This window comes from Chelon labrosus (assembly GCF_963514085.1).
Source record: "Chelon labrosus genome assembly, chromosome: 6".
Taxonomy (NCBI): Eukaryota; Metazoa; Chordata; class Actinopteri; order Mugiliformes; family Mugilidae; genus Chelon; species Chelon labrosus.
The window spans coordinates 4,213,165-4,236,925 of record NC_140342.1 but is presented as its reverse complement, the minus strand read 5'-3'; the positions used below and the strand labels follow the sequence as shown (position 1 = coordinate 4,236,925).

Here is a 23,761-nt window from a genome sequence, read left to right as displayed (position 1 = left end):
TACGGTCCTCAGATGCCCTCGTGAAACGCAGTGATAAGGACAGCTCAGAAACTAGTTCCAGCAACCAAACAGCCTCACAATTTTACAACCCGATTTTCATTAGAAAATCTTTACCATTAGAAACAACTCATCTAAGCTAATGCAATTGAAACCAACAGCTTTTAGTCATCCTCAGCCTTTTATTGTCTTGTCTGCTAGATTTATAAACTTGAATCTGTTTAGTTTATCTAAAGAGCAAAACTGTAACAAGAAGGACACAGGACGAGGTAGAATTTTACATCAAAGTGCCAATAAAGGATGTGGCTCTTAGCATTCTTGTGTAGTTTTTGTTGTGTAAATGTAAATGGTCTTGCAATACTGTACTCAAAGTACTTTACGGTTCGTGGACAACTGGTAAATACTGTCGATAGGTATAGCCTGGAAGCCAGTCTGACTTCCTCACACCCACAACATTTTTGTGGCGGAAAGTTGGTCTGGAGTCGCTCTGTTGGTGGAAGTGATTAATTGCCTGGTAAATGACATAGTCATACATGCCATTTGAGTACTGTGGAGTTGAATTTTTGGCATTTACTGCATCAGTGCCAAGTACACAAGCTGATCCGTTGTCACTGTATTTTTTAAACTCTCAAATATCTATTAGCTTGGTTTGTTTCCCCGGTCATTTAAGAGGGAAAGCTGTTACTTTCATGCACAAAATCCTTGCCAAAATTATGTATTAATGCATCTATGACGTTACTGTACCATCAACAACTCCTCAGTGAGGAGACATTTTTGGAGGACTTTAGAAACTAAAGTGCTTAACAGTCTTGCCTTAGCATTTCAGAACTGAGACCCTAAAAACATGGAGATATTTTTCTTTGGTCACAGTATTTTCAGCAGTGCATGCAGCAGATCGGTCAGTGAGGAGACCAGTTGGCATCAGTTTTAAAATGCTTCCAGATAAGGAAAAAAAAAAACAGTGAAACATATGTTCACTAGATCCAAATGATACTCCTACACATACTTTACACTGCTGTCCCATTTGATGTTCTTTTGCATGCACAGTCAGGATTTAAATTCACTGAATAAAGACCAGAGTGTTCCTTTGGCATGTGAGTAATGTTTACGTCTTATCCTAGACTATTCCCCCTAATGTTCAGTGCAGGGAAATGCATTTCTTCATGGTTGGATGATAGAGAGACTAGCCCTGTGACTCTGGGTGTGGCTACCTGAAACAACTTTACAGAGCACCAAGGACAAAACTTGACGAATTTCCAGTCATTCTGGTTCAATAAATTGAGTGCTAGCTTCTTGCTGGGCAAGCTGCATCATTTCATTACAAATGTTTTTGTGAAAATCTAACAAATGAGTTTAACAAACACATTGGAAACCACTGAGGTTCTTACTGATACTGGATTTTGGCCGGATCTATACGTACGGAGCTGTTAAGAAACAAGGCGATAGTTAGACTTAGTGTGCTCTCTGGTCAATCAGCTTCAGATCAGGACAAAAGCCCTGAATCTGTTACAAGTTGGAAAACACGTTGAAAAGCAGGTGGTGGTGCTGAAATGTTGGCAGCAGTGAAGCCGTGGTCAGCAGAGGATAGCTGCAGCTAACTGGGTTAATAAAGAGCCTGCTGATTAGTGATTGGCACCATGCAGTGTGTGTAAGGGGTTGAAAGGTAGCCTGAACCAGAAGGGAGTTCCCTCATGCATTTTTAAATAAGGGAAGAGAGAAAATATGTAAATGAACAGAAGCCAAGAGGCAGAGCTGAGGTGAAGTAATGATTCTTCCTCTTGCTTGGTCCATCTTATTTAGAAATTTCAAACTCTTGCCAGTGGACATAAAATATATTGTGACAGAATTGCCACATTCTCTCAGTAATTTATGGGATTAATATGTTTCCTGGCCCATACATTAAAATTGCTGACGCGCAGTGTAGTTTTAGGAAATGTCCTGGGATACAAATCTCTTGGCAGTGTTAATCCCGTGGGTGATTAAGTTTTCCTGGTGCTGTGCTGAAATCATCCCGACGAAGACATTTCAGACATTTACACCTATTTTACCTGACCTATTTTATTTGACTGTTGAGGGGCTGTCGAAAAGAGACAGAGGCACACTTCCGCCCAAAGGTGTGTGCCGTTATATCCGTCTGTGGGATTCATTATGTAGAGACTACAAAAACACACAGTAGACACAGCGCTCTTGGACAGAGATCAGGGAGGCAGTGTTTTGCAGCCAGGTGGAAACTTTAATGGTAGTTTTTTGGCCAAGCTTCAACTTTGGCTATTTGTAAACTGTGTAAATGCTTTTGACTTTACACTTAGGTGGATGAGGTCTCATGATAAGGAGGTACACAAGCTACCAGCGAAAAATAGTTTCAGGTCGATCAGAATCATAGCATCAATAAAACCCTGCTACGCAAAAGTTGCTCTTTTCTTTCCATATGCAAGTTGTTCTTTTACCTCCTTTTGCGTTGGTTGTGTTTCTCCCTGAACTTACTACCTCTTGAATGTTTAGTAATAGTTAATGGATTTAGCTGAAAAGGATACTTCATCAGTCAATCTATACATCTTAATAAAAACATGGGACCTTGAATATATTTGCTTCAAGTTCCACACCTAGCTTGGGTAATGGCAGCCGGAGCTGTGACATAACATGACATAATAACACCAGTAAAGGTAGTCACGTTTGTTCAGTCAACTGGAAATGTTTGATCTGAAACTAAAACATCCAGTGAGTAGCTCCCATCCGAGCTGCAAAGCCACAAGACAAAAGCAGAGAATTTTAGCTGCCTGGTTTTCCACTGTCAATCGATAGCACAAGACAGGGCGCTGATGGAGGGAAATTACGGAAGTGTCTGCATTTCGTATCAGGCAAAACACATGGTAGTCATTTACACATCCAAAAAGCAGGTGTTTGTAAAGAAAACAGTCGATTGCAAGTGTGAACCACTGAGCAGCAACTCGGGTAGCATGAACTTCTTTGTACGGAAAAACAAGGAAGAAGGAGGAAGATGTCGGAGAAGATGTTATTTTAAATCGAACAACAGCAGATTTCTGGGCCAGCAGAACCATGCACAGATTATTATAAACAAAAAACGTTCACTTAGAGTGATCTTGTGCGGCTGCATAGAAACAGACAGTGGTAAAAGAGAGCATACTGGGAACCTGCTTTTTGGAACATTTTGACTGTGGATGTTTCTCCACTCACTGCCTAGGAGTGTTGTTTTATTTAACAAAATACCCTTGTGAAATGTGTTGCCTTTTTGTTCTTCTTTGTTGATACTGAATATTACAAATACCATACATTTTTTAATAAAGGAAGTCATTTTTGAATCACGTTTTGTCTACTTTTTATGTAGACAAGAAAAACAATAATTAAATAAAATCTACATTTTATTTTTGCAGCAAAGTGAAATAAAACACACCTAAAGCTTCCAAAACCTAAACCATTCTTTTGTAGAACAACTTGTGTCCTTGCGCTTGTTGTCTTCACATTTTCTTTGAGAATTTGCTGACGTCATTCAGAATTCATTGGTCCATCAATGATGGCAAACTGTCCAGGCCCAGATGCAGCAAAACAGGCCCGAACATTATATAAAGAAATTAATTATTACCACCCCCATGTGTCATGGATTGGAGGAGGTTCAATGCGGTGTTGTTTAGTCTCTAGACGTGATCCTCTCATTTGAACCATATAATTCTACTTTAGTCTCATTTGTCCACAAAACATTTTCCCAATAGTCCTCTGGCTTGTCCTCGTGATGTTAAGAAAACTCCAGACAGACAGATATGTTCTTTTGGAGAGAAGTGGCTTTGTCCTTTACACTCTGCCATGCACATGTTCAGTGACCTCTCAGACTCTTATGCTTTTTCTTTTGTAGAGATCTTTGTTGGTTGACCACTCCTGTCGTCTTAAATCTCCTCCATTTGTTCACAACCTGTCTGATTATGGATTTGTGGATTTCAAACTCTTTAGAGATGGTTTCGTAATGTTTTCCAGCCTGATGAGCAACAACAACTCTTTTTTTCTGGGGTAGTCAGAAAGCTCCTTTATCTGTGCCATCGTGCATTTAACAAACATGTGTTACGAAGATCGGACTGTGACAAATCCCTGATTTTTTAAACACAACTTGGCACTGAGCGCCACCTGAGTCTGAGTACATTTAGTGGAAACCCTTCTGAACAGATGGACTCTAATTTTTCCTTGACATCAACTTCTAATCCCAGGTGCACTTACTTTTGCACCTCCCAGATATATTGTCTCACTTTCCCGACTAAACAAACACAGAAGCACAGTATTTCTGTTTTATTTGTTAATTGGGTTCTCTTTGTCTACTGTCTACAAGTCTGTGGGGTGCAAACACTTTTGTGTTTGTTGTGACTCAATGGGGTAAAATGTCACACAGTCAGATGGAAAAATGTTGATTTATTGTGTGAACCAGGATTGTATTTTATTTGTGTTCCATTATCATGCAACACGGTATCCCCCTGCAGTGACTGCAGCATTATTAAACTGTTTTACAGCTCTGTTTTGTCACTTGCAGCACTTGGGTTAAGGTTTTGAAGAGGCCAGGGTCTGGTCTACATAGACTACAATCCTATTACATGATTATCAACATTTGACCAAAACCTTTAGCCACAGTGCTTTTGATGCCAGCCTCAGGATGCAATCTCCAGTCTCTGGGGCCTGTGCTGTTTAAGCCTACCAGCCAACCATAAATGGTAAATAAATGTGGTACTCAGTTCACTCAAGTAATCCTTGCCTGTGGATATAATCCAGTAAGTGGTTGTGTCTGCCACAACATACCTCTGCAACCTATTTAATAATACAAAAACCTAATTTCTAGCAGACTGTAGTCGTGATCAGATGAAATGCTGCATCCCTGCAGATGCCCATCCCTATCCTATGACCAAGTTTGTTCAAAGACTACTGAAATACCTAATCAGATAGCTTAAAGGCATCTGACAAACAGTTCTCTTACTGTTGGTGGAAAGCTATCACTAGGTTGTCGTCACTGCACTAAGAAGTCTTTTTTTAGAGCTGTCAGAAAGCCCAGAGTGATCTATGGTCAGGGACGACTATCTGTCCTTTGTGCTGTTTCTTATTTGTAGTTGGAGGATCATTACATGTCGAGCCTGGACACATCATTACCGCTAAAGCTATCTTTTCAGATGGTCAGTCGCCAGTTGGAATTTGGCTGCCTCTCATCAAACTCCTTTTTTGTCTGTATTCTGGCAACATTTTTCTCACTTTCTCCGCTCACGCACTTTTGAAAAAATCCACTGCGCATGTTTCAGTGTAATTAGTCTGCAGTGCCCTCAATGCTGCACTGTAGGGCTGAGCACAATTAAAAGGATCTCTTTCTACTTCCCCTCCTTAGAAAAAGAAGTATAATGTTGCCGTTGTTAGTGACATGGCCTTGAGATCAATGTAACCATTGGCAACCAACTCCAGACAAACCCCAGTTGGGTTTTTCACTTTGCTGGCATGTTCGCTGGCATCTGATGCTATTTTAGCTCTGTTACACAACAGGTTGACCGCTTTTAACTCCATGTTGAATCTTGAAGCTGGATGACTCATGATTTGGCAAACCGCAAAATATATAAAGACATGATTTCAGTGATGTTGAGTTTTTACCAAGTTTTGGCAAGTTTAACAACGGAAATTTAATCATGATATATTTTTTTGTTATTGTTGTTTTTTGTCAGGAATGCACTGCTACTTTGGCTCACACACTACTCTATAACACAGTATTTTCTTCCCTGAAAACAAACAGCATACTCTCCTTCACTATCCAGAAAAACAGACATATTTCCCTTCCAGTCTTAAGTTTTTGCTGAAATCATGATGTTGCTGCATAATGTTTGCTTTGTTCTGGCTTATCCTTCGCTGCCATGATCCACAGACAAATCTCTGGGTGGCATGAACTCTCCAGCAGAGATAGCAGAAGCCAAACGGCTTACTTAGCAACTGATTGTGAAAGGGCAGACAAAAGAGTTTCCGAACAGGAAGCCCCAAGGCAACTGAAGGGCTGGATATGTGTGTGCAGATGTTACCTGGGTAAGCTAGAGAGAGATGGGGAGCCAAACAGAGAAGCAAGGTGAAGAGAGACGGGGGGAAGGGGATTGAGAATAAAAAGAAATGCTGGTGAGGATGGGGAGACAGGGAAGGGGCAAAGGATGAGGTAGGCGGGCTTTGCTGTTCCTAGGAAAGGGTAGAAAAGTGTGCATGTGTGTGTTTGTGTGTACATGTTTGTTTTCACTTCAGTGTGAAGGCGGAAGACAAATTGACCATATGGATAAGAGCAGACGGTGGCCAGGTTGTGCTAAGAACCAGTTAGTTCTTCCACATTGTGTTGTTTGGCAGGATGCCTAATGTTTAGCACACTGGGAACTGGCAATAATGGACTCACAAAAACTGCCATCACGCAGACTTTTTAAGGCTTCTAGGACACCGCAAGGTGTGTTTTCTGGCACAGTGTGGCTCACACAAAAAAAAAACCCAGAGCGATGGCTGTATGTAAATGGGGTATGACAACGTATTAACAAGAAAACCCCATGTAGAGATGCCAGTACAGCCCTCGATTAGGGGTGTGTATTGGCAAGAATCTGGCGATACGATACGTATCACGATACAGTGGCAACGATACGATATATTGCGATATATTGCGATACTGTATGAACAACGATATATTGAGTTTCTTTTAAAGATTTAATTGTGAGAAAACTGTCAGCATAGTAAACACACAATGCTGTTACATGCTTAACATAAGCTTACTGAATTCGAACACAGGGATCTGTATTTGTGTTTCACAAGAGAAGAAATACAGGATTTGCAGGATTTTTTGGATAAACAAATGAAAAAAATAAGTTAACAATTTCTTGACTCTGGTAAAAGGTTATCCCTTAACTGTAATAAGCAATAATAATAATAAGGTAAAGTAATAAGGTTCAAATTTCTGAAGTTGAAAAAGAAAATGCAAAGTCACTGCAACATCCGATCTTTATGTGGAGGCTGAAGAAATTAATATCTGCCTTTCAGTAAAAGTCACAAATATTTGCAAATATATGCAGTCCCTGTACAATCTAACATAACAATACTTTTTCCTGCAATATCAACAGTCATTAGCTTAACATGTAGAAAAAAATATGTAAACAATGTTACATGAAGGCTGTAGATATTTTAAGATATCTGCTTAGAGGTTCACAACCAATGAGGAGTTTTTGATTTCAAAGTAACTGTCAAAAGAAAATATGGTCTCGATACCTTCAAACGTCACAACACTTTTTCTGGCTGTTACCACAAAGAAATTAGCATATACTCTTTCTATAATCAAATATGAAAGTGCTTGTAGGATTCTTAATATTAACAAAAAATGTAAACTGTTACTGACAAAATAAAGTACAAAGCCCTGCAACATCCACTTTTTCAGTGTAATCTCAATAAAGGAATTTACCCATCTGCCTAAATAAATAAAAACTTGCAGGACTCAACAAAATTAAATATGGTAAACAGTCTCAGATACTGGATTTTACATGTTGTTCCAGTTTGTATGTCAGTGCTTATTTTTTAATCTCAAGGTTTTTGTGGAGGAATACAAGCTGGTCCACATGCCCAGCTTTCAGGACGCTTCTCTGTGCATTCACAATATCTCCTGCGGAAGAGAAAACTCTCTCTGCAGAGACGCTTGTTCCAGGAATACACAGGAAACATTTTGCTACTCTGAATAGCTGAGGGTACTCCTGTTCATGGTCCCTCCACCAACTCAGAGGATTTCCTGTGAGAGGCAAAGGGGTTTCATCTTTAAACCTCTTCATCTCAGCTGCGGCAGCATCATCTGCTGATTTTGGTGCTGTATTGTCAGCAGTGGCATACGTTGCACCAAGCAAGTCTGCCAATGCACATGAGGTCCTTGGTCTCTTTAGGGGTGGCTGAGGGATGGAAGCAGGGCTGTCCTCAAAAGGTGGGTGATCAGCTTCCTCTGGGACATTCTCCCCTTGTTTGTCGGTGTCCTCTTGCAGCTGAAAAACATCAAATCCAACTAGTATTAATGTCACTGAAAGCCAAAATTCAAATCCAAGATTCATCCTATTCCACACTTATATTTGTATTTAATACATAATTATCCAAGTGCAACTTAACCATATGTCAAATATACTTCATTTACTCAGATTTGCACTTAGTTATAACTGCAGTGTATTTTTTTCAACTGTATTAATTTATTTACTTACATTCTGTTGCTTCTTTATCACAGCCACCACAGCGTTGGTCAGTTTGGAGTAGATCTCACTGGCCTCTGCTTCAGACAGGAAGGGCAGGTCCTTAAACCTGGGATCAACAGCTGATGCCATGTACAGTGTCTCCCTCTCACTGTATCTCTTTCCCAGATATTGTGCTATAGCAGCCTTGATGTCCTTTACAGTCTGTGTGTCATCAGGGTTTTCTTCTGCACCCATTACAAGCTTGGCATGAAGAGGAGCGATGAGGGACAGTGTTGGCATGCTCTCCTCTGACATGACCAGGGTGGCATCCTTCATGGGCTTGAGTGCCCTGAGCACTTCTTCTGCACACGTGATATCAGACTCGCTTAATGTGAAGATATCTTTTTCACTCCTCCTGACCTCTGCTGAAAGCAGAGCTGCGCAGATGGCTGGTTGCTGTTCTAAAAATCGTTCTATCATCTCGTAAGAGCTGTTCCATCTTGTAATAACGTCTGTGATCAACCTATGACTTGGCAGCTGGAGTAGGCGCTGTTTTTGCTTTAACTGTTCACTGGCTAGTGTGCTGCGCCTAAAAAAGGCTGTTACACGTCTGATCCTGCCGAGAAGTCGCGCCACTGACTGTATTTTCAGTGCTCTCTGTGACGCCAGATTAAGGCTGTGTGCAAAACACTGTATGTGCGTCAAGCCTGCGAGTCTCGCCGCGACAGTCATATTCGATGCATTATCTGTAACAACAACGGGATCTTTTCCATCCAATCCCCATTCAGTCACAGCCTCAGTCAGTAACGCTGCTATGTGTTCCCCCGTGTGACTGTCACGCATAGCTCGGGTTTGCAGTACATGGGATTTGAGGTTCCACTGGTCATCTATGTGATGTGCTGTAAGAGTTACATACGATTCAGTGGCCCTCGAAGTCCAAGCGTCGCATGTCAAAGCGACTCTCTCCGCTGAGCTGAGTGAGTCCAGCACCGTCGCTTTGACTTGTCCGTACAACTTCGGGAGAGCGATGTCCGTGATGTGTTGTCGGGAAGGGATGGTGTAACGGGGCTCCAGTGTTGTCAACATATTACGAAATCCCTCGTTCTCCACAACACTCAGAGGGCGCATGTCTTTGCAAATAAAAAAAAGTACTGACTGTGTTATCTTGGTTGCGCGAGTTGAGGTCGCTGGTAGTTTCGAAAAGTTAACTTCTTGAATAGTTCGTTGACCAGGATCCACTCGTTTCACGTTAGCCTGTAATGCTACATTGTCATGGTGTCTCGCCACATGTGATCGCAAATTTGTAGTATTGCCCGAGTACTTGACTCTGGCGTTGCAGAGTTTACAGACCGCATGGCTCTTGTCGAAGTCGCAACTGCCTTCCTTTGTTTTGAAACCAAAATATGCCCAAACATCCGCTTTAAAAGCTGCTGGAGCCGGCTGTATCCGCTCGTCCTCCGTCATCGCCGTGAACTGTGCTAAGTTAGCGGTTAGCATGCAATTTGGCACAGACTGGCGCTCTCGCATAATGACTGCTGCCCATGCTGCCCACCTAGCGGCCGGAGGTTTAATTGCAACACAAAAATGAACAAACGCCGTGAAAATTGCATGTTAATTGTTAATAAAAAAAATCGATACAGTACTGTTGAATATCGATACGGTATCGTGAAAGAAAATATCGCGATATTTAAGTGTATCGATATTTTCTTACACCCCTACCCTCGATGCTTTTGGAGTGAGATCATAGTTGATTTGATGTAATCCAGTGGGATAGGTTTGTGTTTTCATATGCATGATTTAAATGTAACTCCCCCCCAAAAAATGCAATGAAAGTCATCACTGTCCTTTATTACTGAAAGACTCTTAATTGATTTACCACATTAGTTTTATTGACGGTGATTTCACATGGCCTCTGGTTCATAAAACGCTTTGTGTAGGATGTAACAATGTCACAGATGAATTTCAGACTGCTACAGTTTAAAGTATTGTCCCTGGGCTTTAGGGCTTTTGTATTTTCATATTTCTTTCTTTGTATACTTCCTCATTTTTCATCACTGCTTTCCTCATAAATGTATTGCATGACCAATATAGGATGATGCAGGAGGAACATAACTAATGGCTTTAGCTTCTGAACAATTTGGGTTGCGCTGCTATTTTAGGTCAATGGCCAATGCCACCACTGTGAAATAACCATGTACCATTTATGAATTTACATGAAAAAAACACAAAATCAACTGAACTCTGTTGTAAGCCAACATATTTATTTGCTGACGTGATTGCCAAAACCTTATATTGTAAATACATACACATTGTGTTAATGGGTAGTTTCACTGCCCCCAAGTGGCCAAAAATAAATATTTGCAGCTTTAAAACCAACAATCTAAGTTTTAGGTCACCTCATGGATGTAAGTCAATTATCGGGTCTGAGTTTTTGTGCTTCCAAGTACTGTTGCTTCTAAGTTTACAGTTTAATCAGTTTACACTGTACATTCATACAATGCAATATGTTGTCTTCATTAGAGTCTAGTCAAACATATGCTGAGCTTACTCTAAACCTTATTGGTTGCTTTAAAATCTAAATTGCAGCTAGAACTGCGTCCAGTTTCATTGAATATAAGTGCCTCCTATTAGTGGGATGTTATAGCGCTGCCAGTATCAGATTTTAATAACTGTCATATTGCCATAAGTCCTTGGTGTCTCCAGGCAGCCGACAATCTCTGCCCCATACTAGTGCACCAGAATAAGATGGTGATTGGTCCTCTTGCCCACATGCAAGCACATGCCTGCATGCAGTATGTGAATGTGCTGGCAAAATGGCATGTCACCAGGACATGGTCAAATGCAAACTGTGATAATAAGTGCCACCAGATCTTTGAACGCGCACAGATTCAATTATTTCATCCCAGCTGGAAAATAAAAACAAACAAACTCATTCTTCTATATGTGCTGATTTTCTTTTGGGAAAAACCTTCAGGGCAAGACAGTACGAAGCGGAATAACCTGCATTTGTATGCTTGACACTTCCACGCTCTCCCTTTCAATTTAGCAAGAGTCAATTTGAATTATAATTCTGAGGTTCGGTCTCTTTTCAGTAAGTGCACGGTGGGAGTGGGTGGCGATGGAGTCGGATTGGGTGGGGGGCATTGTTGCAGTCTCCAACAATGTCTGATCTCATTTCATTGAAATTGTCCCTATAACAAAATAAGAAAAGCTGACATCTCTCTACTTTGCTTTTTACTGCGGGCTGAATTATTTCATTTTCTAATAAAGCAATTTAGGTTTTCTGACAGGATTTATTTAAGTGGCAAAGTAGAAGACAAAAAAAGAAGATGAAATAGGCACATACCCAGTGGATAGACCAGAGACACAATTATAGACAATATACCATGAGTGTACATGTGTTGTTATCGGAGCACGAACAAACATCACACCAATTCTTCTTGGAGTAATTTCAGTTAATTCAAAACACTTCACCCCCCCCCCCCCCCCCATATTGTGTTATGGGGTCTCGGTGCAGGATAATTCTTGCCATCCACAGATATTCGATACTGAAATCTGACATTGCCAGGAGACAGGAAACTGACAACATGAAGTTAGGAACTGTCCCAGAACTACTTTATTTAATGCTAAAGTCACAGACACTTAAAATTAATGGTACATTCAAATAGGCCACGTCCCACAGAAACTTGAAGTCGTGTGTTCCAGTAGCTCCTTCATCTCAGTGCAAGTTCCCATCCAGCATTCCTCAACGCGGGGTTTGCGTTCCATATTCTTAGATAAATGATCCTCCGCTACAGCACTTATTGGAAATGGAAACAGTCATGATTATAACGATATTATTCCACGGTTTGGGGGAATCTAGGGAGCCTGTGTTGTGTCATTCTCCTCTTTCTTCCTTTGTTTCCTGTTTACTGCTACACTGATGTAATTAAGGCTAAAATAATAAATCAATAATAAAAAAAAAAACAATTATGTTGTGAAGGTCCAGGACTCACAGGAAATTGGGTTCATTAAGCAACAAATACTGGGTTAATTAAAAAACTGAAATATTAAATAAACAGGAATATTAGGCCACATAAAAACAAAAAAAACATTGAAGGCTCTGTTTCCAGGTCCAGGGCCATTATCTTTGTCACAAATGTTAGTGGGGTCACCGTGTCATACACACATGGAAAATCATTCATTTCCTCCTGTTTGATCTTTACTATTTGTTTCCAGACAGAACTTTAATACTTACACGGCTCTTATTTAACATGCTTTGTTATTTTAATCAGTTTCTGACTTTTAATCAATTGCAAACAACCTGATTTCACTTCATCATTGTAGTGTCTTGTGTGTAGCTTGGCCATATATCAATTTAAAGTGAAGGGAATAGGATAGTCCTGGCTGTAGTTACATGAAACATGATTAAAATGTATATGTTGTGTGCCTCTAAACTTACTAAAATATACAGTAGAAAATAAATTAATATATAAAATAAAGACCTTTTAATAACTGCCAACAGCCTTGTACACTTAAGATATCTTTGAATATAGATAATTTTATGCAATTAGCACGAACTGATAGCAGCTTAGTGTTACACACTTAGTGCAGATATGGAAAACTGAAGCAACTCTAGAGACACAAATATGGCGATGAAGAAGTTACTGACAAATACGCTGAGAGCTGCTTCTCAAATAACATCCCACTATTTTACCAGTTCATTGTTAATTTCCATTATTCTATTCTAGTCGCTATTCCTGCACAAATGGGAAAGCAAAGCGCTGTTAATTGAACATCTTCAATGAAAAGATTTGCTGGAACGACATGAGCATGTATTTTCAATCCGCTTATTCATATCAGTCGTATCACCAGACCTTAAAAAACTTTGTAAACTTTGAATTGAGGATACCTATGCACATCAATAAGTAATCTCCCGCATGCAGTGAGAGTTATGAATAATGCAAGTGGCCATATAGCTGTGCCTTTTCAGAAATGTATTACTGGAAAGTGGCAGGAGTACCACACAGAGACAGGCAGAGCGTATCTCGACAAATTAACACTGGCAGGGAACTCTTTTTATGTCAAAGACACCCGAGATATTTAATCTCAGTGTCTTTCAGAACAATTACTCAGCCTGAGAGACAATCAAATTGAAACCTTCTCATTTGAAATGAATTCATTTTAATGCAGGGGGGGTGTTATCTGGTGCTCAAGCGATAGACCTCGTCTCTCTCTTTTGGGGGCTGGAGGGTTGGATACAAATATTAATAAACCCAAAACCTAGTTTAGATTTTTTTCAGTTTTGAAGGGAAATAGGACACATCAGCTTCCTGTCACACACACACAGACACACACAGAGGGAGAGGTCGGCTACAGCACGGCTCTCAAAATAGCGGAGAGAAAATTTACAGGGAAAGTGAGGCGTTCAGCTCCTTGACTCCTCCAATATGATGCTAATACGTGAAGGCAGGTGTGTTGGCAAGCGCGTCACGAATCCTCTGGGTTAACTTGTTTTTTTGTTTTTTTTTAAGTCCTCCTCAAAATGTTTTCAGAGAACCTCTCTTAAGGCAGCACTTAAGTAAGCTTAACGTTAGTGAATCAACACCACGCCGAGCCGCTATTGTTTCATTACGAATCTACGAATGAAGCCATTATAGGGGACCTAAATGTTAGGAGCTAGTCACACAGGTGCTTTCCTTTAGTCTAATTCCTTCACAGTGTAAGAAAAATACAGAACCTGTGCATTCAGCTACTTGAGGGAAATGATTATAGTTCTACTAGTTTATAGGTGAAACATTAATTCCTGTGTATGGATCTTTACAAGGAGAGAGAATGTAAACCAACCTCTACATACTGCTGTGCATAACACCACATACAATATGTATGAGTATACATATTGAATACCTCTGGAAGATGAACCATGCACGCTTTATTTTTAAGTCTTGCTGCATACAAATCTGGATTGTTACTTATATTATTTCCATAATCTGAGAGCAACTTAACATCCCCTTGTGAACCTCTCCACAGTCTTAAAAAATGTGCATTTGGACAAAGCAAAGCAAGCTTTCAGCAAAAGAAGTTGTGAAGACACTCCAGACATATCCCTTTTTTTAAGTTGAAATGTCAAACATAAGTAGGTTTGAAGCAGAACAGTTTTCGGAACTGCATGTCACTTAAAGCTTAATCTTTCAGCTGCTGAATTCTCTGTGTGCAACTCTCTAACTTGTTTATTAGCAGTGACTTTTTAAAATGCGTCCTGCTGAGAAGAGAGTTAGACTCACAATCCTACGGGTTTGTAATCCCATATGTGTTTAGGATTCCTGGTTTTCACTCGGGTGGCCTGGGTTCAACTTTCCGGTATGGGAACAACAGCATTATTGCTGTGGGTTAATAAGGAATGTAAAGTCTCAGATTTTCATCCATGGCTGAGGTGACTTGACCAAGATCCTAAACCCCCAAACTGTTACATACAGGTGGCAGCTCACTACTTTAGAGTCCACATACAGCTGTGGGAACAAATGGATGGGTTGAATGCAAAAAAAAAAAAAAAAGAGAGCAAAGATGAACGCAGAGTTGAAACAGAGGCGATGCTGGAGTTTATTGTGGCCCTAAGCAAAGGCTTCCACATGAGACTTACTCATAGCTAAGTTATCCAATATTGAAGAATAAATAAAGGAAATAATGTGATTCTAGTGGAAGTGGAAGCAGCAATCAGTTAGCTGTTCAGTATTAATTGTCATTATCGCATCCTCTTTCCTTTTCTTTCAATTTCACTCCCAGAAGGATAACATCTCTTCGTTTTGAACTGGGTACCCTTATCATTTTCATGTCCTGTGCATGTCTCTTCAGAGTCAAAGCTGTGTCAGGTGGTGCTGTAGTTCAAAGTTTGTCAGCCCTCAGGGCTCCCCTACTGGTCTAGGCCCCCAAGCAGTTCCCTGCCTTTCTTGTTGACAAGCTACACCTCAACACTGAGCTCTGCGTTCTTAATTCTTAACTACTTTGGACACTTACGGGGGTAAACACATTATGCACAGTGCAGTGTTTTTAGCATAAGAACATTTTGATTGAAGTACTTAGGTATTTTTTTACCTTTCCTAATTTAACCTGTGGCTAGAATCACAGTTAATCATTGTACTAGGTTGTATACCCTAAAGTATCCTAGCAGCTGGTCAACATGGACCTAGTGTTAGGATTTGTAGATTGCCTTGTGTTCATATTGACTATAGAACAACACACCACATGTTGTATGCTCAGTTGACTGACTAATATGCACAACTGGACTTTTTACTTGCCAAGTTCCTTAAAGTTACCGTCGCAAAGCCTCATGTAGTTGCTGTATAAGTTGCACTCTGGCTCTGAACTAAAAATGGCTCCTGCATTTAGCTGCAATTGTGTCAAATCTCAGCAGTGGCATTGACATATATTGTATATATTGCAGTTTCTTAAGCCAACAAGATTCAGCTGAAGCGTGACAAATTTTTAAAATAGCTGACAGAGACACTCAACCTAGATGTGCCAGCCTTGTGAGCAGGTGATGCCTCGTACAGATTTGGGACACACCGTGCAAATTTAACATTACCACATGTTAAATTGGTTTGACTTCCCCCTGCATAAGATCTGGACCGCTGCATGCTTGGAACTTGCTCAACAAACTTTACCGTGGCCCGCCTTACAATTCTGCGAATTCTGTCATGAATTTGTTGCAGCGCAGTAAAAATTTCGTCCACAGATTTATCCGTCCCATCGTGTCACAGCTCCCATTAGCTGTCATAATGGGATAGCCGTTTGGGGTCCCTGGCAGAGGGCTTCCAGTTTAATTCCTTTCAGGAGACTCTGGTGGGAACAACTCAGCCATCATTAAAAAATCATGCAGTGGCTTTCTCCCTCCAGCCTGGGTGGAGGGTCTATTTCTAGTGGGCTCCCAGAAGACAGGAGGGACTTTTAATGAACTCAGATCCTAGGACAAGAGAACAGACTTCGACATTCAGCTCCCTGGCTGAGAAAGTAAAACAGCTCTTATTCTAGACCAGTGACGCTTCATTTATTTATACCATTAGGGAGTAATAACCTTTGGGTCAATCATTTGCCAATATGGTTTGACAAATGTTATGTGGCAACTCAAAGGTTCAGGGGCCATACCAAAGGCTCAGCTCCTAACTGACTCATGTATGAGAAAGTAATGGGTGTGTCAGTCATAATTTTAAACACTCCAAACATTTTTATTTTAGGCCGAGTTATTTGAACTTAGCTCTAAAAGCAGCTACGTTTCATTTAATGTTTTGAGAGTAAATCACACTTGTGTATTCGGCTGTGTAATCGCGTAACCTTCTCCTGGTTAGGTTTTAGGTTTAAAACACATTGACATTGAAAACAAGGTTTATTTTAGCATGTTTGCTTAGTGTCCATGCTGGGTGACTCTCCATAGATGTGACCCTCTGAATGAGTAGTTGTGTCCACACTTGTATCTGGTGCTGCATGATTTAAAGGTTTTGCATTTAAAGTCTTGCCTTGTCTTCATTTTTTTTTTCCTGCGTTCACATTGTACAGCAAGCTATGTGCAACATAAAACTGCATAAATACTGTTACCATCATCATCATCATGCACACCTTGAAATAATCATGAACTTAGAAAAAGAAAATGTAAAGATATAAATGAAAAAAGAAACAATAATAGGAATAACCCTTTGAAGACACATATTTTAGGGTGCCTTCACACCTAGGTTGTTCCATAACCAAGAGCATTTTCCAACAGGTCGGTTCGTTTGGATCAATATGACTCTTGCAATCACAGAAAAAAGTGGTTTGGTGCGCACTCTTCCAAAGATGCATCAGGTAAACAGGTAGACCACCCAGCAGTGACGTCTGGTAGCAGCAGTGCTCATCATATATACACAGACATCATATTCTACATGTAGCCTTGTTGATGGTAGATCAAACTCAACACTGGTATATGAACCACAGAACAGAAATCAATGCCAGTGCCCACACTTGTTGCTGATGCTTTTCATTTCAAATGTTTTAGTTAGTAGTTATTTGATGCTATAGGAACAGGATGTGACATGGTCACGTGAGAGTGAGAGTTTATCTGACTGAAAAGATACTTTTACTAATCTATTTTTTTTAAAGTAGATCAATTCATAGATAATTTTTTGTCAACAAATGTTTTTTATTGAGTTATATTAATTTAGTTAGAATTGTGCACTAAAATTAAACAACAGACTTTGAAACTTGCTGAAGTTGTAGCCAAGACCAAAAAGATGCACAAAAGAGTAATGCACTACACACCGATCAGCCACAACATTAAAACCACTGACAGGAAAAGTAAATAACATTGACCATCTTGTGACAAAACAATGTTCTGCTGGGACACTTTTGGACCTGGCATTCATGTGGATGTTACTTAGACATGTACCAACCACCTAGACCAGACCGTTCACCCCCACCCCATAGCAATGACACAGATACACACACAACAACGCTTAGGAACAACTAAAAAAAAAAAACATGAAGAACAGCACAAGGTGTTGACCTGGCCTCCAAATTCACTCGATCCCAAACTGATCAAGTATCTGTGGGATGACAGGACACCCTCAGAAGGCCCATGTCCATTCTCTGATGAGTCACAACTGTTTTGGAGGCACAAGGGAGACCTACACAATATTAGGAAGGTGGTCATAATGTTATGTCTGATCAGTGTTAAAATACCTTTTACTGATATATATATATGTTGGGGCTAGTTAGCTTAGTTGCTCATTTGACAGTAACTCAGATGACTTATTTAGCAGTGTATACGCTAAATATACACTGATATAGTGTCTATGAAATGTGCATTCTAATTTCTAAACTAAAACATGCACCAATATGGTTTGCAGAATGAGTAACTAAGATGTAATATGACTTCTGGTATTTAACCTGTGAAAACCTATTTGAATGCTACATTCCAGTGTCAGTGTTGCTCTCAGCTGGGCTGTGAATCGAAAATGGAAAACTAAAAACTGAAAAGGGCTGTAAATCTAACATAATTGTACTGTGGGCACAACCATTTCTAAAAACAACTCTGTTCTGTCCTTGTCCCTACCTGCTTATTGTATTTTGTGCCCTCCGCTGCAGTCATCAAAATCACATCACTTCCTGTGGATCAAGGCCTATTTCCACGGATGATTGGTTGTGAGCAGAGTAGTACAATTTTCATGGAAAAACCTGAAGGTTCAGCTCTCCACCAACCACCCACTCCGGAAATAGCCAGAAATCATATGTGGGTCACTTCTTATTAATGGGTGAGACTGTACCTGATTCAGGTGAAACTGCTCATTATAAAGTCTCAGCTCTGTTCACACGCAACACCACAGACCTCTCATCATGAGTCAAAGCTTGGAACAAATAGGCTTGTGGTAAACACCGGAGTGGAGGTGCAGGCAGGCATACAGTGAGCTGAACTTGCAATTTTCTCTCCTACTTTTGTGTTACTCTCACCTTCTCTCCTCCTGTCTTTGCCTGTTGGAGTCGTTTGTGGAATTCTCTACTTTCTTTTACTTTCCTCTAGAAAACATAGTAAATCATTGTTTAAGGATTTCATGTCAGTATGTATCTTTACTTTTTAAATAGTAATCGGATGTCAAAAAAATGTCATCATTTAGATGGCCTGGGAGCAACAGGGAAAGGGCTGCTATCTTGCCACCATGATGCTTACTAGAAGAAACTACTTGGATGTCAGGGATTAATAATTAAGCAGAAAGCAGGCCTAGAGAAACCTGGTGCACTGGTGCACCTACAGTATCTGGAAGTATTAATAGAAGCGGCAAAAACATCTGTAGTACTACGTATCATGCAGGGTCTTTATCTTCCATGATGTGACATATTTCTGAGTGAATCAGAGGTATGTAGGTGGGGCTAAAGAACTACTATGAAGCACAACCGTGCACCCTTAGTTACGTTGTCCTCCATAGCAACTTTCTTGCACCCTCACATGTGTCACGGCGCATCAATAATTCTTAATAATTAAGTAATTCTTACAAATTAGCTGTGCTCACAGCTAAATAGTATTACCACAATTGACATTTTTTTGTGTTGGACATCTAGCTTCCCTCGTCCATAGCATCCTGTAGGGCAATTAGCTTTTAGCCTAGACCGGGGATGCAAACAGACAAACGGCAAACTGCTCCAAAAGCACAAGCATGAACGAAACCATTTGACAGGTGATGACCTACATACGTGCCCATTTGGCCACAGCGGAAGTACACAATGTGTATTCACACAGAAATGAACCAAATACGATTTGAAGATGATCCTGAATGAACGCTGACATGGCCAGCTATTTTTACGTGCGTTGTACAGTGCAGTGAATTTGTGTTCATGTTGAAGTAGCCATTCTTCTCTGTCTTCCAGACGTCACAGGCTATTTCGAGACCTATTGTTCACCACAAGCCTTGATGAGAACGCGTTCATATTCAGGTTTCTTGTAAACCTTGTGCTCCTTTTATTATTTAACCTTTAACCAACCTATTTAACCACAATTACAAAGTGACACATTTAAAACACAGACAAAAGACAAATAAAAGAAGATCAAAATTTACAAGCAGATATAAAAACAAGTGCATATTGTGGAGTTGGCCTCAAGTCCTCAAGTTTCATTTTAAAAGAGCTCAATGAAATTTACTCATTTAGTTTCCAGTCATTCTGCAACATATTCCAGAGAGGAGAAAAGCCCTTTTTCCCAATTCAGCACATGCAAATGGATCAGAAAGCAACCACTGATCTTGTGATCTATCTATCTATATATATATATTTTTTTTATTTAAAATTGTAATTTAAATTTCATACATTATGTACCATGTACGTCAAAACACTTTTGCCTGCTCCTCTGTGGCCTCTCCTCTCAGGGGGTTTTCAGCCCTGACAGCTGTACGGATGTGAAACCCCAGTAAATACAGGCCACATTCACCCTGAGACCTGTCCGGTGCTCTTTCTGTGTCTGATCGCTAATAACATCCAGGTGCCAGGACGCTGCCATGAGAAACTTTCAATGGAAATATATGCATAGGTAGAGATTTTTTTTCCTCTTTTTCTCCCCCCTGTTAAAAACAACAAAATTCCCTCTGCTTCAGTGAAACTGATTGCCAGAGCTGCAGGTGCAATCAGTGCTGTGCTAAAACCTTTTAATTAACACCATCTATCATCATTAGCCAAACGGTCAGCCGGCAGTCTCAATGTTAACTCTTAGAGAGCGAAGCGAGGAGAAAAGTAAATGATGCACTGCGCTTCTTTGCTTTTCGGGCCCCGTTGCAGTTGGCTCCCCTTCGCCGTGCTCAGTCACTGTAGAGCTGCTCTGAAAACACATCAGTCTACATCAGCCACAGTTAATCAGCGTGCACCTACTGGCTGGCATCCTGTGACTTGCTGGACTAAATACTAAGCTAAAACTAATGCCTGCTGATGCATGTGATAGCTGCACACTAATTGTAATGGTGTGCCACATTCAAATGAGACTGACCTTTGGTTTGGTATATTTGTCATGTTACTACTGCTGGAATTGGACTGGCTATATATATCTGAAGCATTATAGATTGTAGTTGAAGTGACTTTGCCGGTTGTGTTTCTCCTCAGCTTGTAAAACCTTTGAAAAGCAGCTTTAGAATGCATTTATTTGTCCTTTTTGCCTAGGTTTTTCAGTGATTCAGGTGGTGCAACCCACCTAATTTTAGGTTGCTAATTTTGGAACTTTCTGGAAGATAAGTGGGACAGTCCCTGAACAATAGACTGAGTAGGTTGTTAGTAAAATAAAATTCCCATCAGTTACTTTCCAAGATTGTTAAAAAATGGTCACTTACAGTGACTTTCAGAATAGTTGTTAAGGATGAAGTCACTCACTGTAAAACAATGAGCCAAAAGTTTGGACACTTACTCATTCAGTGGTTTTTCTATTTTTTTGCTACATATCATTTCACACCGTAGGACTAAAATAACACATTTAGATTAATGCAGTAAACACGAGTAACGAAGAAACAAGATTTGCTTTAATTACAGCTTCGAACACTCTTGATCCTCTCACCCAGCCTTCATGAGGTCTACACCTGAAGCCTGGAGGTGGTAGCCATGCTGGTTAATTGCCTTGAATTCTGGATTAGATTAGAGTCCATAGACATGCGTCACGATAACCATGAATGCTGACAGTTTCTTGATTGTCTTCTGATTACTGGTCTCCCTCAGTAGTGGTTTCTTCTTGAAATGTGTCTGCAGCTTCAGTTCTGGGAAGCATTGATGTGGCCTGTAATGTGAGGTTCATTGTTGATTTGTGAGGCCGGTATCTAATGAACTTCTCCTCTGCAGCAGCGGGAAGGCTTGGTCTTTCTTTCCAGGTGTGATGCTCACGAAAGCCACAAATTCTTAAATTTGTTCGTGCAGCTGCAGTTAAAGAAACTTTCGAAAGACAAAACTCACATTTAATAAGCTTTATGCTTTTCTTTTTCTATTTTAAATTTTATTTCCACGACATTGTTTTGTTATAGGCTGAAATAGACATAGTAATGAGTTTCCTCCTATTGTCTCCAATTATAGACTGTATTTAAATATGGACAATGCGTCCCCACTTCCTTGCATTGTCCAAACTGATGCGCTTTCTTCTGATAAGTTATGCTAAAATGAAACTTATTAGAAAAATGGACCCTTGGGTATGCATTGGTATTATATTAACTACCTAAAATGACAGAAACATCCCTAAAAAAAATGTTAACGTGTATTTTAGTGTTTTAGTTTTGCCCAAGTCCCATCCACTGACATGGAGGGGGTGGAGCTTATGACCTATACTGCAGCCAGTCACCAGGGGGAGCTCTACTTGCTTTGGCTTCACTTTTGAGGAGCAGTTCCACCGTTCATCTTTATACTGTCTATGTCTCCAGTCTGTGTTGGATAGGGATACGGGCAGTTTGAAAAATAAGCTGGTGTGGGATTGCAGCGATCATTGTGAAGCAGAATCGGTGTGGGGTTCAGAAAGCAGATACTGTTTCAAGGTACAGAGCTGCGCTGTGGTGCTACGGTCAAAAGTTATCTGTCCGGATCAAGTGAGATGTCTTGGACTGGCTTTAAGAAGACAGTACACTGAAAATGCTGCAAATAAAATAAAAATAATAATAATAATAAATACTGTGCTGTTTATGGATGGATGGAAGATTTCCATTTCAAATACAGCGGAGGCAAATGTAAATGTTTGTTGGACATTACAATTTGAGTATAAGATAATACAAATAATACAGCCTAATTACATTTTAGCTGGTAATTTAATCCTGTTAAAAGCTCATTCTCCAAGTGTCTGTGTTTTCCGTTTTATCGCTAGACATGCTCGCTCTTAAAATGAGCGGGAGGTTCACCGCGTTGCCTCAGGTGTCGGTGAGAAAAATGAAATATGATCCAGGGAGTTCAGTCTGCCGTACAGATCCAGTGCCTTTTAAGGTTTATCAGACTCTTAAATGCTACACAGAGATTATGATCCGATACAACAGGGTTTCACAACACTGGAAAGTTATCAGTGTCAGTCACCTTATCGCGTGTGACAAAGGCTGCCAGGTAAACAGCAGAATTAAGCTGTTACAAAGCTATCAACCCGGAATAAGACGTGCACAGTATTTTATTTATTTATTTGTATTTGTTGATATTTGAAAGCAAACTGGACTGTGTGTCTGTGGACCATTTTTGCTTGGTCTGCTACAATACTCACCCTGGGGTCCAAAAGTCTGAGTGTCAGTGGATTTCTATTTTCTTTTACTTTTGAGCTTAATACGATATTTTCTGTGACAACTGATGAAATCAGCTCAACAATTACATTAAAATGTGGAATCTCTTCAGTTCTAAAACCATGCTTGGACATTAAAAGTTTGGGTTTTCATGTTATCCCAGCATGACTGACAAATAGCTTCTCCATGTCAGGAAAGTTTGGCTTTAAATAACAGAGGGGTAGAGATCAGGTGAGGGCAGTGGAAAGTTCTCGAAAGTCATCCCTCAACAACATTGCTCACTTGTGACAATCATCACATAGTTAGCCAGGGACGAACACTTCACTTGTTTCTCAAATGGGCACTTTGAGAAAATCCTCATCCACACACGGAGGCAATTATCGTCTTTCCTACTTCATTGCAGCCGCTCGCTTTCGCTGTGGCTTTTTCACACGTATGGCATTTGTGTTGGGATATTTTCTGTTAATGCATCTGTGTTTTGCAGATTTGCGAATGCAGTTTGTTTGACACGTCTCGCGGTGTGATGCCGCAGCTGTAGAAATTTTCTACAAAGAATTAAACACGACCAGTACCACTTATGTTCTTCAGTCTGATTGCTGACCGACAAATACTGAGGGTTCAGAAATAGCTCCTTAACTGCTTGTGTAAATCCTCAGACTTTTGGATTATTCCCAGGTTTACACAGACACATGACAGAGTTGGACCCCATCTTTATAGCAGTGATCCATTTCTAAATAAGCGTGTAGTGTACATTTACTGCACTTCCACTTTGTCATTTATAGTTACTAAAGATATTTATTGTTGCTTAGAGATTCAGATATATTAATGAAATGAAATATGATCCAATACCTCTACACTATAAATCTT

The 23,761-nt window shown here is 40.2% G+C and overlaps 2 protein-coding genes across 2 annotated transcripts in view; one reads left to right on the top strand and one right to left on the bottom strand.

Annotated features, from left to right (window-relative positions):
• brinp2 (bone morphogenetic protein/retinoic acid inducible neural-specific 2) overlaps positions 1–23,761 on the top strand; it is a 121,586-nt gene that overhangs the window by 16,004 nt on the left and 81,821 nt on the right. The window lies entirely within an intron of this gene.
• On the bottom strand, positions 6,676–9,893 carry LOC311489078 (E3 SUMO-protein ligase ZBED1-like). The gene is made up of 2 exons (XM_084545978.1): positions 8,217–9,893; positions 6,676–8,006 (listed from the first exon to the last, which is right to left on the bottom strand). The coding sequence occupies exons 1-2, from the start codon at positions 9,711–9,713 to the stop codon at positions 7,548–7,550; spliced, it is 1,956 nt and encodes a 651-aa protein (XP_084402104.1). The 5' UTR covers positions 9,714–9,893; the 3' UTR covers positions 6,676–7,547.

What these genes read in the sequence shown, in the direction of transcription:
- LOC311489078 (XM_084545978.1), bottom strand. Translation starts at nt 9,713, where the DNA reads ATGCGAGAGCGCCAGTCTGTGCCAAATTGCATGCTAACCGCTAACTTA. An exon ending in TGATAAAGAAGCAACAGAAT is followed by an intron (nt 8,007 to 8,216) that starts GTAAGTAAATAA and finishes GATGTTTTTCAG; the next exon opens with CTGCAAGAGGACACCGACAA.